The sequence below is a fragment of the Heteronotia binoei genome, chromosome 9 (assembly GCF_032191835.1).
Source record: "Heteronotia binoei isolate CCM8104 ecotype False Entrance Well chromosome 9, APGP_CSIRO_Hbin_v1, whole genome shotgun sequence".
Classification (NCBI taxonomy): domain Eukaryota; kingdom Metazoa; phylum Chordata; class Lepidosauria; order Squamata; family Gekkonidae; genus Heteronotia; species Heteronotia binoei.
Genome location: NC_083231.1, coordinates 108426432 through 108443006, shown reverse-complemented (window position 1 = coordinate 108443006; position 16575 = coordinate 108426432). Strand labels below are relative to the sequence as shown.

Sequence of the window (16575 nt, the reverse complement as noted above, 5' to 3'; positions counted from 1 at the left end):
AAACGTTGTGAAAGCAACATCACCCCAGAGTCAGAAATGACTGGTGCTTGCACATTCATTTCCTTTCCTAGAAGCAAGAGACTCACCTGAGGGGAATGGTGGCTGTAGCAGTGGGGTTTTCTGGCAACCACTTCAGTAAATAGGGGCAAACAAGGCCTCTTCCCCATGCTTCCCTTAAAAAAGCCCTCCCATAAAACTAGCCGATCAACATCTTGAATAATAGGCCAAGTTCTTTTAGGCCATTTTTGAGGTGAAAGAGATGTCACGAAGCAATTCCCTCTTCATATTCCCACAATAATTTAATCTTGTAAGAGAGTCCCTGCCTGTTAAATCACAAATAACCATTGCTCGAGGTAAAAAAAAAAAAGAACACTACAGAACAAGAGTTTTGTTTTCTCCCTTCAAGACATTATGTTACCTCAGGAATGGCATGAGGTGTAAAATACTGTATACACAATTGAAGCGTATTTCTTTTCAGCAGTCTCCCCACCACTGCCTTGCCCCTGCTATCACATAATAGGCCAGGGAGTGAAAAGTGATCTAGTTATCTTAAATGATGCCTCCCCAATCCTGAATCTTGGCAGACATAACAACATTTTTTGGCAAGGTGAATAGGCCCCATACATATTTGTCCTTGCTTTCCAAATGAAGTGTGTACTTGTGCGTGCGAGGGTAGGTAACAGCAGGGATGGGAATGTTAACAAAATGTGCTATGACAAGGGTTCTTTCCATACCGTGGAATTTTGTAATAGATAGTTAAGTAGTTAGCATATGCTTGCTAGAAGTACACTTTCCAGAAGTGGTCAACATTGACAAAACTGTATGTTGTTGAAGGTTTTCACGGCTGGAGTTAATTAGTTGTTGTAGATTTTCCGGGCTGTATGGCCATGGTGTTGGCATTGTGAGACCTGACATTTCGCCAGCAACTGTGACCGGCATCCTTAGAGGTATAACCCACAAAACTGGAGTTCTCTTTGGGTCAAACTGAGAAGAAGATGGTATGCAGGTAATTTATATCTACTCAGGAAGGTGGGGTAGGGCTGAGTAGATATAAATTACCTGCCTACCATCATCTTCTCAGTTTGACCCAGAGAGAACTCCAGTTTTCTGGGTTATACCCTAGATCAGGGATGGCAAAACTGTGGCTCTATCACACATTTTGTGTGGCTCTTGAAGCCCCCCCCGCCCCAATCAATCAGCTTGGAGAAGCATCCATCTATTAAAATTAAAGTTGCTTTCTTTCCACCTCTAGCTCCCTCCCCACTCCATGTTTCTTTCCTTCCTTCCTTCCTTCCTTCCTTCCTTCCTTCCTTCCTTCCTTCCTTCCTTCCTTCCTTCCTTCCTTCCTTCCTTCCTTCCTTCCTTCCTTCCTTCCTTCCTTCCTTCCTTCCTTCCTTCCTTCCTTCCTTCCTTCCTTCCGTGTGGCTCTTACATTAAGCAAGCTTCGGCGGGGAGGGCGGGATATAAAATAAATAAATAAATAAAATAAAGTTTGGCCATCCCTGGTCTAGACCACCATACATAGATAGCTCAGTTCCTCATCTCATACATATAATCTCTCAAGTTGTGAAATAAAAATGTCTGCTTTATTCCTGAAATGATGTAAATAGATATCCACATTCAGAGGCAGTAAACCTCTGAGTACCGGTGCCAGGAGGAAACACTGAGGGAACGAGCCCCACAAATCGTGGGGCTCAGCCTCTTTGCCCTGTTGATAACCCTCCAGAAGAGGTGTGAGACAGGATGCTGAACTCGATAGACCACTGGTCTGATCCAGCTGGGATCTTCCTATTTTCTCACGACCAGCTAAATAACTTTGAGCTAGCTGACACTAACTCAGCTTAGAGGGAACATTGGTGAACTCTATGTTATTACACCTGCGGAGTTCCCTCCTCTCCCCAAAATCCACTGTAGCCAGGCTTCCAGTCTTTTCCAGCTTGAGAGTTATCAACCCTACCACTGTGAGGAGAAAAATGACCCCCCTCTACACATATATGCCATCCTGATCTTGGAAGGTGAGTGTGATACCAATGTGCGATGTATATTAAAGCATCAAATGTGCCGGTCACAACAGCCGTGCAGAAGGAATTTGCCCCCTGAAACTGGATCTGCAAAAGAATCCCCAATAACTGAGGCCATGCCAGTTGTGTACGATTTCAAGGACGATTTGTGGGGCTCGTTCTACAGTCACAATGCTATTTAAGCAAGTATCTTTTTGAAAAAACAGACTGAAAAGTGATGGAATGGGCTGTGGGAAAGATAAGAGGGAAATAGGATCGCGAAGTGTGCATTCCAGCAAAAATGGCCCGACTCCCACTGTCTTCTGGTGCTATCGTTGAGAAATGCTAATTCCCCGTATCTTGCTGCTGGTGCCGCTTTCTCCACAGGGTGAAGAATTAATTCATTTAGAAGGCAAGTGCTGTCCTGAATGTATTTCAAGAGGTGGCCCCTGTGTTTACAAAGAACATACCAAAGATGTAAGTAGCCCGATAATTCTGAGCACGTAGACCCATCAGGGTGCGCGAGAAGTACATTTCTCTAAAGAATACAACTCGATGGATTTTTATGAAGGGAATGATCGAGAAATGTTATTTAAAGCATGCCCCAGCGCTGCGTTTTAGGAGGAGAAACATGTTCGGATGTCAATTGCTGCATCATACGAGTCATTTTTCAATCCCCAAATGAAAGGGAAATGGAGAATAAACGACACCAAACTATTTTGCAAGTCTGTTTTCCCAAGATCACAGGCAGGGGTTTTGGTATTCTGCCTGCGTAACATTGGGTGTTCTTTATTCTGAATGTCTCTACTTTTCATGTCAGTAGACACAAGTTTCTTACCCTCAAGCCTTCAAAGGCAAGCTTGGAAATGTGTGGGCAGCACCTGGGGGAAGAAACTCTGATTTGATCGAAGGCTATTATTTGTTGATATGATGTATTTGAAATGGTCGTACCCTGCCCCTCAACCAACGAGGATCTCAGGTCAGCTCACATAATAAAATCAATCGTATCCTTCAAAAAAAACCCCCAGCTGATTAAAAAGAAAAAGGAACCAGCAAACATTATCTGTTAGCAGCAACTAAGAATAACCTGAAGAAGCAGAAACACTGTAAAAATGGAGCAAAACTGTAAAAAAAAAGGGGAGGGGGCAGTAAATATATGCAGAAAACCCCATGGCGCAGAGCGGTAAGCTGCAGTACTGCAGTCCAAGCTGTGCTCACGACCTGTGTTGGATCCTGGCAGAAGCTGGGTTCAGGTAGCCGGCTGTAGGTTGACTCAGCCTTCCATCCTTTCGAGGTGGGTAAAACGAGTCCCCAGCTTGCTGGGGGGAAAGGGTAGATGACTGGGGAAGGCAATGGCATACCACCCCATTAAAAAGTCTGCCGTGAAAACGTCGTGATGCGACGTCACCCCGAGTCGGAAACGACTGGTGCTTGCACAGGGGACTACCTTTACCTTTTTAAATATATGCAAAGAAAGGGAAGTACTCAAATATACAGAGCAGAATTTTTTTTTAAAAAAAAAATTAACACCAGAGAGGTAACCAGATCCCAAGAGTAATTGCAAAAGATGACGGAAAAGGAAACAGGAAAATCCTTAGGCTTATCAACAGAAAATCTGGACAAATCCTGAACCATCAGATGAAGAACATGCCATGGAGTTGTAATCAGCTAATGCCAACCCTTCCATGGCAAGAGATGAGCAGAGGTGGTATACCATTGCCTTCCTCTGTGTAGCAAATCCATTCTTCTTTGGTAGTCTCCTATCCAAGTTCTGATCGTGGCTGATCCTGTATAGTTTCCAAGTTCTAAGCTGTGCTATTCAGAGAAATTGGTAGTTTTTAATTCATTCTAGTGACCAGGCCTTGAATTCAGCAGGAGCTCAGAGGAGCACAGCTCCTGAAGCTTTCTGACTGCCCCCCCTTTTCCTCCCCACCTACCTTGTCCATTGAATAGTAGGTGCAGCTACATAACAATCCCTGGATTAGGAGTGCGGGCAGCCAGCCAGCCAGCCATCAGGGGCTTTGCCATGCCCCCAGCAGCCCTCATTAACCCCTGGAGAAGCCCGCACCACCCTTTCTCCCCTTCTTATGTGATTTTGGGCTGTGGGTGGCTTCCTGTCCTTTTGACTGTGGGTGGGGGGAGGACTGCCCAGGAGAGCCCCAGGTGAGTGAGGCCTGTTTGGGCTGGCTGGATCTCTAGCCAGCCCAAGCAGGCCTCACTTGCCTGTGGCTCTCCTTTCTTGCGTCGGGTTGCTTCTGGCTGGGGGGGGCATATGCTAATGAGTTATGCTAATGAGCTCCATCTGTTTTTCTACAAAACAACCCCTGCTGGTGACTATGTCACTATAGGCAACTACTGACATTTTCATAAGCCAGCAAAAAACTCTTCAGTGACATCTTGGGGATGGTGGCTGTAAAAACGACATTGAGGTGGACATCTTCCTGTCTAAAGCTAACCGGCTTTGACTGAGATCTGTCAGGAAAGATTGTCCCAAACTAAAGGAAAGCCCGGGAAGTGGGTGATTGGAAGACAACGTCATGTGGATTTCCCAAAGATCACTGCTCGGATTTGGTATCCAAGGCAGAGCAGAACAGCCTTGTGGTGCTGGAAGCTCAGCAGGATTAGTGCCAGGCGGACGAGGGAGCCTTCTATGTCAACCTGTCTCCCCGGGTCAGGGGCCATTTCGTAGACGAAGAGGTGCCGGAGCTCATTAGCACAACTCATTTGCATATGCCGCACACCGCTGACATCACCGGAAGGTAGACTAAATTATATGAGCTCAGCTGGGGTGGAATTCTAGCAGGAGCTGCTTTGCATATTAGGCCACACACCCCTGATGTAGCCAATCCTCCAAGAGCTTACAAAAAGCAGCCTTGTAAGCTCATAGAATTTAAGCTCATAGAGAGGGGGGTGTGGCCTGACATGTAAAGGAGCTCCTGCTAGAATTCCACCCCCGGAGTTCCGCATCTACCTTACAGTGCTTCTTGAATTAAAATTGTCATAAGAAAACCTTACTCCCACCATACTTCTTAAATTACTTCCTTCTCTGGGGCCACAGTGGCGGGATGAAGATTTACCATCTGTCCGCTTTAGATGTTTTGGCTATTTTCCCATTTTTTTGGTGGGGGAAAATATTAGAAAGTTTGTCAAATCTTAAGAGTTCAGCAAAATTCTCACAGGGGGGGTTGAACAGCGGAGCCCAGAAGCAAGTATTTGGGGGGTGGGGTAAGAAAGAAAGAGCACAATAAAATTTAGAGGTTCCAGAGCGCCACACCTGTGAGCTCCTGCCCAAAATGAGGCCTGCCCTGGGTGAAGGAAAGAACAACCTCCCTACTGGTTGTCTTCACATCAGGCTGTAACAGGGGTGGCCAAACTGTGGCTTGGGAGCCACATGTGGCTCTTTCACACATATTGTGTGGCTCTCGAGGCCCCCACCCCACCCCATTGGCCAGCATGGAGAAGGCATTTAAAATCTCTTTAAATCACTTATCCAAACTAATCCAGCCAGCAGCTCGGAGAATTCATTTAAAGTTATTTTCTTTTCATCTCTTCCTCTCCCCTCATTGATTTGCCTTGTTTGGTGTAGTGGGTTAGGGTTAGTGATTCCCCACTCCTCCTCTTGCACCTGCTAGCATGGCCTTGGGTCAGCCATAGCTCTGGCAGAGGTTGTCCTTGAAAGGGTAGCTGCTGTGAGAGCCCTCTCCAGCCCCACCCACCTCACAGGGTGTCTGTTGTGGGGGAGGAAGGTAAAGGAGATTGTGAGCCGCTCTGAGACTCTTCGGAGTGGAGGGCGGGATAGAAATCCAGTATCTTCATCTACCTCACAGAGTGTCTGTTGTGGGGGAGGAAGGTAAAGGAGATTGTGAGCCGCTCTGAGACTCTTCGGAGTGGAGGGCGGGATATAAATCCAATATCTTCATCTACCTCACAGGGTGTCTGTTGTAGGGGAGGAAGGTAAAGGAGATTGTGAGCCGCTCTGAGATTCTTCGGAGTGGAGGGCGGGATATAAATCCAATATCTTCATCTACCTCACAGGGTGTCTGTTGTGAGGGAGGAAGGTTAAGGAGATTGTGAGCCGCTCTGAGACTCTTCGGAGTGGAGGGCGGGATATAAATCCAATATCTTCATCTACCTCACAGGGTGTCTGTTGTGGGGGAGGAAGGTTAAGGAGATTATGAGCCGCTCTGAGACTCTTCGTAGTGGAGGGCAGGATATAAATCCAATATCTTCATCTACCTCACAGGGTGTCTGTGTGGGGGAGGAAGGTAAAGGAGATTGTGAGCCGCTCTGAGATTCTTCGGAGTGGAGGCCGGGATATAAATCCAATATCTTCATCTACCTCACAGGGTGTCTGTTGTGAGGGAGGAAGGTTAAGGAGATTGTGAGCCGCTCTGAGACTCTTTGGAGTGGAGGGAGGGATATAAATCCAATATCTTCATCTACCTCACAGGGTGTCTGTTGTGGGGGAGGAAGGTTAAGGAGATTATGAGCCGCTCTGAGACTCTTCGTAGTGGAGGGCAGGATATAAATCCAATTTCTTCTTCTTCTTCTTTTCCTTCCTTCCTTCTTGCGTCTCTCAAACATCTAACGTTCATGTCTTGTGGCTCTCAAACATCTGATGTTTATTCTATGTGGCTCTTACGTTAAGCAAGTTTGGCCACCCCTGGGTTGTAAGGAAGCTCGACTGCAGCTGCAGCAGGTGCCGTGCAGAAAACAAGCGGGTCGGCAATTACAGTCCTAGGGAGAGGCACAGCCAGACATCTTCGAAACCTTCTGGAGATGCTTCCTGTTGATTGATGCCTCTACTCGAAAAGAATTGAATCATTCAAGAACTAATCTACATGCAAAATGTTTGCTATTTTATTACAAATCAGGAGGATTTTTCCTTATTCTGGCCATGAGGACGTTAGCTGCTTTTACAGAACTGAACGGGGCCTAATGAGTACAGGAAAGGGGGAAAGACGAGGGTTGGCTGAAATCTTTACATCCCCGTATGCATCAGAGTTTTCACAGGTGTGGCTCTTTCCTAGTAGGGTTGCCAAGTCCAAATCAAAAAATATCTGGGGACTTTGAGGGTGGAGCCAGGGGACTTTGGGGGTGGAGCCAGGAGCAAGGATGTGGCAAGCACAATTGAACTGGGAAGGGAGTTCTGGCCATCACGTTTAAAGGAACCATGCTCCTTTAAAATGCCTTCCCTCCACTTGGAATAGTGAAGGATAGGGGCACCTTCTTTTGGGGTTTATAGAATATGAACCCGCCAAGTCCAATCTTTTTTGAAACTTGGGAAGAATCACTACATCGCCGGTCTGTCCTTCTAACATTTTCCATATGGGTTGGCCAGGTTTTGTCCTTCAGGGTAGACTCCCCATTATAGGGAGTTGCAGAAGAGGAGGAGTCTCTTCTGTGTACAGATGCAGGCATGGTGGGAGGTTCAAGCGAAGTTTCACCATCCCCTCACGAGATGTAAGGCAATGCTGCCCCGTTCTGAACTCACACCATCTGTCCATCTAGCTTAGCATTGTCAACCCGAGCTGAAAAGATACCTGAAAAATACCTTATCAGTATTCTCAGGTCTATTGAGCCCCGCCAAAAATCCAGGATTTCTGAAAAATCATGAATCTTAATACCACTCCGGTAGAATTTTTTGGAAATACTGGATTTTTTTTTTGAGAGGGGGTTATAGAAAACTACGGGACTACTTTATTAATGAGAAAGTTTCTTGAAAGTCTGTCAAGTTATGAGAATCCATTATGTCAGTCTTCTTTTTTGGAAATGTCCCCATTTTTTGGATTACGCCCTAACTAGCAATGACTAAGATTTTACCACTCCGTCTTGTTATGATTTTATAGTGATATTATGAAGAAACTTCAATATATGGTTTGTAGTATGTTATATAAAGGCAGGGGTGGCCAGACTGTGGCTTTTGTGTGGCTCTCGAAGACCCCACTGCCCTGTCAGACATCTTGGAGAAGGCCTTTGACTCTTTAAATGACTTCTCCAAGCCAAGCCAGCCAGCAGCTTGGAGAATGCATTTAAAGTTGTTTTCTTTCCACCTCTTCCTCCTCCCTCACTCCATCTATTTGCCTTCCTTCCTTCCTTGTGGCTCTCAAACATCTGACATGCATGTCTTGCGGCACTCAAACATCTGACATTTATTCTATGTGGCTCTTACTGTAAGCAAGTTTGGCCACCCTTGTATAAAGGTATACATGTTTTGTAGTTTTCAGTATGTACTGTACTTCTCTCACACATGGATATATTGTTGTTAGTTTTTCTTTTATCATTATTGATTGTTATTTTTTAAAACAATCCTGGATCTGAACCCCATGCCAGTGGGATCCAGGTTTTTTGTTTGTTTGTTTGAAATACTGAATTTTTTTTTTTTGAGCGGGTGAGAGAGAGTCCAATAGACCTGAGCTGAAAAATACCAGTTTTTTAAAAATCACACACCTGTAGTCTACACTAAAAGGCTGGCAAGTCTCAGAAGGAGAGAAGTATTTCTGAAGACCTACTAACAGAGGGCTACACAGTGCATGGTTTCTGGCTCTGTCCTTGTATCCTGTCACACAGATGTACACTGCTATCTGAAGGGGTGAAAGCTCTGCCCAAAATTTTGTTAATCTTTAAGCTGCTCTTGGACTCTTGCTCTTTTCTACTTAACCAGCGGTGTCCTTTTAAAACATTCTTGGGCACAATATTTGGCCACCTTTAGAACAACTTGAAAGGAGGAGGGAATTACGTTTTAAAAGGGCCAGTTTGGTGTAGTGGTTAAGTGCGTGGACTCTTATCTGGGAGAACCAGGTTTGATTTCCCACTCCTCCACCTGCATCTGCTGGAATGGCCTTGGGTTAGCCATAACTATTACAGAGGTTGTCCTTGAAAGGGCAGCTGCTGTGAGAGCCCTCTCAGACCCACCCACCTCATAGTGTGTCTATTGTTGAGGGAGGAAGGTAAAGGAGATTGTGAGCCCCTCTGAGATTCAGAGTATAGGATATACTCTGGCAGGATATAAATCCAATATCCACAGAGGGCAGGATATAAATCCAATATCCACTCCTCCACTTACAGCTGCTGGAATGGTCTTTGGTCAGCCGTAGCTCTCACAGGAGTTGTCCTTGAAAGGGCAGCTGCTGTGAGAGCCCTCTCAGACCCACCCACCTCACAGGGTGTCAGTTGTGGGGGGAGAAGATACAGGAGATTGTAAACCGTTCTGAGTCTCTGATTCAGAGAGAAGTTCTTCTATAAAATTCATCAGGCCTGCCTGGAAAATTTGATAAGGTTAGAGTTACGTATAGAGACCCTCGTGTCTTTATTACAGAGAGCAATTCAGTAACACATTGTCAACTATTTCAACTGTGTCTAACTGGCAAGTGCAAATGTATTGAGAGTAAAAGATATGTGCATATCTCCATTCCAGAACAGCTGATAGTAAAGCATTAAAGCGGGCCAAGGTGAAGGCTACATTATCTGTTCTGAGTAGCTGTGGCTCTCTATGGCGGCAATACCCGAGCATGAATGTGCCCCAGCCGATCTGTTTACAAGCCAGCGGCACATTATTTAATTTAAATTTTGAAAGTCTCCCGTAAGCCCAAAGCATCCATTCCTGGGAGAAGGCTGCCTGTTTGATCTCTGCACGGTTCAGTCCTCTGGCTTTGCGTCTTTCTTATCAGTCTGCCCTGAGGGTGGGCATTTCTGCCCTGTAAATGCACTGGATGGGATTAATTTATAGAACAGGGGTGGCCGGACTTGCTTAGCGTAAGAGCCACATAGAATAAATGTCAGATGTTTGAGAGCCACAAGACATGAACGTCAGATGTTTGAGAGCCAGAAGGAAGGAAGGAAGGAAGGAAGGAAGGAAGGAAGGAAGGAAGGAAGGAAGGAAGAAAGAAAGAAAGAAAGAAAGAAAGAAAGAAAGAAAGAAAGAAAGAAAGAAAGAAAGAAAGAAAGAAAGAAAGAAAGAAAGAAAGAAAGAAAGATGGGAAGGAGGGCGAGAGAGGTGGAAAGAAAACAACGACCTTTAAATGCATTCTCCAAACTGCAGGCTAGCTTGGCTTGGAGAAGTGATTTAAAGAGAGAAATGTCTTCTCCAAGCCGGTCGATCGGGCACTGGGGGCTTAGAGAGCCGCACAAAGTGTGAAAGATCTACATGTGGCTCCCGAGCCACAGTTTGGCCACCCTTGTTATAGAATAATGGAAGAACGACCTTCCTCCGGAGGGTGCTTGCCCAGAACAGTGACTCACACTGAGTGATACAAAAAACGACGAGGAAGCTGTGCAAACCAAAAAGCAAAAGCTCATGGACAGCTGCTGCAAAGATATGTGTTTATATATTTTTCTCACAAAGTGACGGAAACCTGGCAACACCTAGCCGTTCCCCCCTTTCAGGGCTTTGTCAGATGTGACGATGCCAGCTTTGTTGCTAGACTTGATGTGAGCTTTTGACTGTAAGATTCATCCCAGTATTATGCTTCTGAGGAAGCCTTGAAAGGGGGAAACGGATAGATGTTGCTGGCTTTCTGTCACGCTTTCACACCTCTTCATTTTGGGAGGTGGGATTGAATTCAACAAGATCATATCAGCTTTAAGGAGAAATAATTCAAGCCTTGTCTGCTATGGGTAGTTTTTGTATGAACTATTTATCTCTCTTTGAGTCTAAAGAAAGCATTATTTGTAGGCTATTTGCACGCAGCCCATGTAGTAATGGTTTTGTCAAAATAACACATTTATAGTTATATTTAGCCAGGGGTGGAAGTCGAGCAGGAGCTCCTTTGCATATTAGGCCAGACACCCCTGATGTAGCCAATCCTTCAAGAGCTAACAAGGCTCTTTTTTGTAAGCTCTTGGAGGACTGGCTATATCAGGGGTGTGTGGCCTAATATGCAAAGGAGCTCCTGCTAGAATTCCACTCCTGCATTTAGCACTTTTAAAATTTTGTGAGAAAAAATATGTATATACACATATTTTTGCAGCAGTTGTCCGTGAGCTTTTGCTTTTGGTTTCTCACACTGGGTGACGGCACCTCTGAGGTAGCTGCGAGGACTTTGAGAAAGAACTCCAGGTGACAAGTAAAAAGTGGGTGTGGGGGGAAATGCGTCTTTTCCAGATTTAAACTGCTGCAAGAGACCTCTGTAATACTGGAATGGTAGAGCATCTCACAGCCTTTCCTGTGTTTCTGTTCAGAGCGGTGAGCGATGGAAGGAGGGTCCGTGCCGCGAATGTCAGTGCCAGGATACTGAGGTGATCTGCTATTCTGCATCGTGTCCAACTTGCCCCTCGGGCAGCGTGCCAGTCGCTGTTCCTGGGGAATGTTGCCCGCAGTGCAAGCCAGGTATTTGCATGATTAAACTCTTCTTTTGTTTCTCTGGATTGCTGACCCGTCTTATCCTTGGAGGATGTTTGACATTCAGAAACTATTTAACAAAAAAAAAAAAAGAATCCTCCTAAATGTTTATACTAACCATTTCTGCTTGCCTGTGGGGATTACCTGAGGGAGAAGCTCTTAGGAGACACCCTGTCCTTGGTGGAACCTCCCCCCCCCTTGCCCCAATATGTAGGAACAGGAACCATGATTGAAATGTGAGGAGAAGAGGACCATGATTGGAATGTGGGCTTCCTCAGGAGGTGGTGGGCTCTCCTTCCTTGGAGGTTTTTAAACAGAGGCTGGATGGCTATCATGGAAACCAAGTCCTATGAAGAAAGGTTGAAAGAGCTGGGCATGTTTAGCCTGGAGAGGAGGCAGCTGAGAAGTGATAGGATCACCATCTTCAAGTACTTGAAGGGCTGTCCTATAGAGGAGGGTGCGAAATTGTTTTCTGTGGCCCCAGAAGGTAGGTGTCACGGCTGGGGCCGGGTCAGGCAAAGTCCAGAGGCAGTCCGAGGTCTGTAGCCAGTAAGCGCCAAATCCAAATCAGTGTACAAGTATCGCAGGTCCGGGGTCCAGAAGCCGAGGTCAGGGAGTCCAGAAGTCAAAAGCCAAAGTCAGGGAGTCAGGAACCAAAGTCAAGCCGGAGTGGATGCTAGGATGTCAGGGAGGTGACTAGTTGCTTCCACAAAGCCTCCTCCCAAAGCCCACAGCTATATAGCCCTCTGCTGGCTGTTGCCCGTTTGGGCTAATTGCTGGCTCAGGGAGGCAGCCAGGATCCTGTCATAACTCAAGCATCCTTGCTCTTAGGAGGGCCAGAATCCTCTCAGAACTCAGGGCTCAGGGAGCGTCTTGCTTGTGAGCGTGCCGCCCTCCTCCGATCCCTGAGGTCCTGCCGGAGGCGGTCACGCACACGAGCCACCCGAGAGGGCGAGGCAGGGGGGCTGGGATCTTCTCCAGCAGGAGGCAGGGGCACTGGTGCAGGTGGCAGGGGCACAGTTTCCTCGTCAGACTCAACTTCCTCTGCAGGGTCCCCAGCACCCATGACACTATCCCCCCCCCCAGGGCCCCCCTCCGTCGAGGGACCTGGAAGGTCGGGGTGGTCGTTGTGGAACCGGTGCACCAAGTCCGGGGCATGAAGATTGTCCTCGGGCTCCCAAGACCGGTCTTCTGGGCCATATCCCTCCCAGTCCACCAGGTATTGGAGGCCTCCACGATGGTACCGGGAGTCCAGGATCTGGCGCACCTCATATTCTTCCTCGTCATCCACCAACACCGGTGGTGGCGGCGGTGGGCAAGGAGGCCGAGCTGGGTCAGGGGGTGCAGCTGGAACAAGGAGGGAGCGATGGAACACAGGGTGCATGCGGAGGTGGGGTGGCAACTGGAGCCTGAAAGCGACGGGGTTTATTTGGTCCGTGACGGGGTAGGGTCCAATGAACCGCGCATCCAGCTTGTGAGACCGACCAGGCCGGCGCAGGTAGCGAGTTGAGAGCCACACCTGATCCCCTGGCTGGATTGGGGGGCCTTCCTGCCTCTTCCGGTCCGCAGCCAGTTTATAGGCTTCCTTGGCCCGCTGTAGCTGCTCCCGGAGCAAGTCTTGGCTGGCGCGGAGTTCTTGCAGGTAGGCCTCGACGGCGGGGACATTCGTGGGTGGCAGGATCGCCGGGAAGAACCGAGGGTGGTACCCGTAGGTTGCAGCAAACGGGGTCATTTGGGTGGACGAGTGGACCGCGTTGTTGTATGCAAACTCCGCTAGCGGCAACAGACTGGTCCAGTCGTCCTGCTGGTAGCAGGTGTAACAGCGGAGATATTGCTCTAGCGTGGCATTGGTGCGCTCTGTCTGACCATCAGTCTGTGGGTGGTAGGCTGAGGACAGGTGCACTCGAGTACCCAGGCTGGAATGGAGGGCTTGCCAGAACCGAGAGGAGAACTGGGGGCCCCGGTCTGAGATCAGGTGGGCTGGGAGTCCGTGCAGACGAAAGATGTGTTGCAGGTAGAGCTGGGCTGTCTCCTGAGCTGTGGGAAGTTTCGGACACGGAATGAAGTGGGCCATCTTGGTAAATAGGTCGACGACCACCAAGATGCAAGTCTGACCTTTGGATCGTGGGAGTTCTGTAATGAAGTCCATCGAGATGGTGTCCCAGGGTCCTGAGGGTGTGGGCAAGGGCTGTAACAACCCCGAGGGTTTGGCCGGGACGTCTTTGGCCCGCCGACAGACATCACAGGAGCTGACATAGCGGGCAACATCGGAGCGCACTCGTGGCCACCAGAATTCTCGCGTCAGCAAGTGGGTGGTCTTATGCTGTCCAAAGTGCCCGGCGGGTAACGAGTCATGAGTCAGGCGTAGCACTTCTGCCCGCAAGGGCCCGGGCGGCACATAGAGGCGTTCGCGATGTAGCAAGAGACCGCCTCGAGTCGTGAACTCGCCTGCTGAGTCGTCTTGGAGTGCCTGGAGGTGTTGCTGGACCCAGGGATCGTTGGCCTGGCTAGCACGAATGTCCTCCACGAGTGTGGGTGAAGTGGAGGTGGCTGCAAATACTGAGGGCGGCAGGATGGGAGCAGCGGGCGCGGCCTCAGTTGAAGCAGGGGCGTATTCCGGTTTCCGGGACAGCGCGTCTGCTTTCCGGTTCTGGGTATGGGGGATGTAGGAGATCCGGAAGTCAAAGCGAGAGAAGAATAGGGACCACCGGATCTGGCGCTGGTTGAGACGGCGGGTGGTCTGGAGGTGCTCTAGGTTCCGGTGGTCAGTGAGCACTTGAACAGGGTGGCGAGCCCCTTCGAGGTAGTGCCTCCAAACCTCAAAAGCCGCCTTGATCGCGAGCAACTCCCTCTCCCAGATGGTATAGTTCCTTTCCGCAGCCGTGAGCTGGCGCGAGTAATAGGCGCAGGGCTGGAGTGGCTGAGACGGCTCCTCGCGCTGGGACAGCACTGCTCCCAGGGCCACGTTGGAGGCATCAGCTTCCACCGTAAAGGGAAGCTGGGGGTCAGGGTATCTCAGGAGTGGCCCGGTGGCAAAACGGGTCTTCAGGGTGGAGAAGGCGTTATCGGCCTCTGGGGACCAGCAGAAGGGTTCTTTGGGGCGGAGTAGTTGAGTCAGGGGTGTTGTCAGGGAGGCATAGGCTGGGATGAATTGCCGATAGTAGTTGGCAAAACCAAGGAATCGCTGCAGGTCTTTGCGATTCTGAGGAGCCTGCCAGGTCAGGACCGCTTCTACTTTTTTCGGGTCCATGAGGATCCCTTGCGGGGACACAATGTGACCGAGGAACTCGACTGAGCGCAGGTCGAAGTCGCACTTCTCCAGCTTGGCGTAGAGGCCATGGGTTCGTAGGCGCTGCAGGACCTGGCGGACGTGCTCGGCGTGCTGGGCAGGACTGCGGGAGTAAATTAGGATGTCATCTAGATATATGATTGCGAAGCGGTCGAGCAGGTCCCGGAATATGTCGTTCATGAACCTCTGGAAGACAGCGGGGGCGTTGGTCAATCCGAAGGGCATCACCAGGTGCTCGTACTGCCCGTACCGGGTCCCAAATGCGGTCTTCCATTCGTCTCCAGGTCGTATGCGCACCAAATTGTACGCTCCACGGAGGTCCAGCTTGGTATAGATTTGGGCCCCCTTTAAGCGATCCAAGAGTTCAGGGATCAGTGGTAGAGGGTACCGGTCGCGGATGGTGATCTTGTTCAGGGCCCGGTAATCATTGCACAGCCGGAGCTCCCCACTTTTCTTCTTCACGAAGAGGACTGGAGCAGACAGGGGAGAGGTTGAGGGTCGGATGAAGCCGCGTTTCAGGTTCTTATCTAGGAAGTCTCGCAGAGCGGCCAACTCAGGCTCCGACATTGGGTACAGACGCCCCACCGGGAGTGGTGCCCCAGGTACCAAGTCAATGGCACAGTCATAGCGCCGGTGAGGGGGAAGCTGATCCGCTCCCGTCTCTTCGAAGACATCGGCGAAATCCGCATACTTCTGAGGGAGCTGAGGACCACCACTCGGGATGCCAGCTGCCAGAGTGGTGGGAGGAGTCAGATGGGGGCATGGGTCTTGGAAACGTAGTTCCTGCTGGGCCCAGTCCACGATGGGGTTGTGCAGCTTCAGCCAGGAAAGGCCCAGAATCAGTGGGAAGCGAGGCATGCGGGCGACATTAAACTGCAGCTGTTCTTGGTGCTGCTGGACGTGGAAGGTGATGGGACAGGTCTCCTGGGTGACAGGCCCAGAACGGAGGAGGCGCCCGTCAATAGCCTCCACCAGCGACGGAGTCTCTTTTGTCTGCACCGGGATCTGGTGCTGTTTTACAAAGGCGGCATCTATAAAACAGTGGGCTGCTCCCGAGTCCAGCATGGCATACACGAACAGCCAGCGTTCGTCAGGCAGACGGAGTTTGACTGGTAGCAGGAACGGGCCCGGGGTATCAGCCCGCTGTTCGGAGGACCCAGCTAGTCGCCCCAGGCTGGGGGGTCCACTTACGCCTGGGGCTGCCCTTTTGGCGGCGGTGGCGGTGAAGGCCCGGGTATCTGATGCTTAGCAGGGCAGCCAGAGGCATAGTGGCCTGCCGTGCCGCAGTAGAGGCACAGATTCTGTGTGCGGCGTCTGGCCTTTTCCTCTGGGGTCAGGCAGGGTCGAGCAGCTCCAAGCCGCATAGGCTCGTCCTCGGCGCTGGTACGAGCTGAGGATGGGCGAGGAGCCAAGTGGCACGGCGCAGGGAGCTGGCGCCCTCTGGTCTTGGCTTGGCGGCGACTTTCCAGGCGGCCATCGATGCGGAGGCAGAGGGTGATAAGTTGTTGAAGCGTGGGTGGTGGCTCCACCCTGGCCAGTTCATCCAGGACCTCCTCTGCCAACCCCTCGGTAAACTGGTCCATCTGGGCAGCCTCATTCCACGCCAAGTCTTGGGCCAGGAGCTTGAATTCGGTGGCATACTGAGCCACCGAGGATTTGCCTTGTTTCAGTGCCCTGATCTTCCGGTTGGCTGTGGCTGCTTGGACTGGGCTAGAGAAAGCAGCAGACAGGTGGGCCTCAAACCCTTGGTAATTAGTTAGTAGGGGAGAGGATGCGACCAGCAAGGGTGTGGCCCATTTGGCCGCCTGCCCCTTTAACAGACTGATGATGAAACACACCTTTGTCTTGTCATTGAGGAAGTCCCGTGCTCTCAGTTCAAAGTACAGCCGACACTGTGCTAGGAAGGCAGGAAATTCTTCCACGGCACCCCCAAATCTGTCAGGTGG

General features: G+C 49.7%; 1 protein-coding gene across 1 annotated transcript in view; it reads left to right on the top strand.

Moving 5' to 3' along the window:
• The window catches only part of FRAS1 (Fraser extracellular matrix complex subunit 1), a 523356-nt gene that overhangs the window by 222770 nt on the left and 284011 nt on the right, over positions 1 to 16575 (top strand). The window contains 2 exon segments of the mRNA XM_060247149.1: positions 2388 to 2477; positions 11181 to 11328. Of these exon segments, the coding sequence (XP_060103132.1) occupies positions 2388 to 2477; positions 11181 to 11328 (238 nt within the window).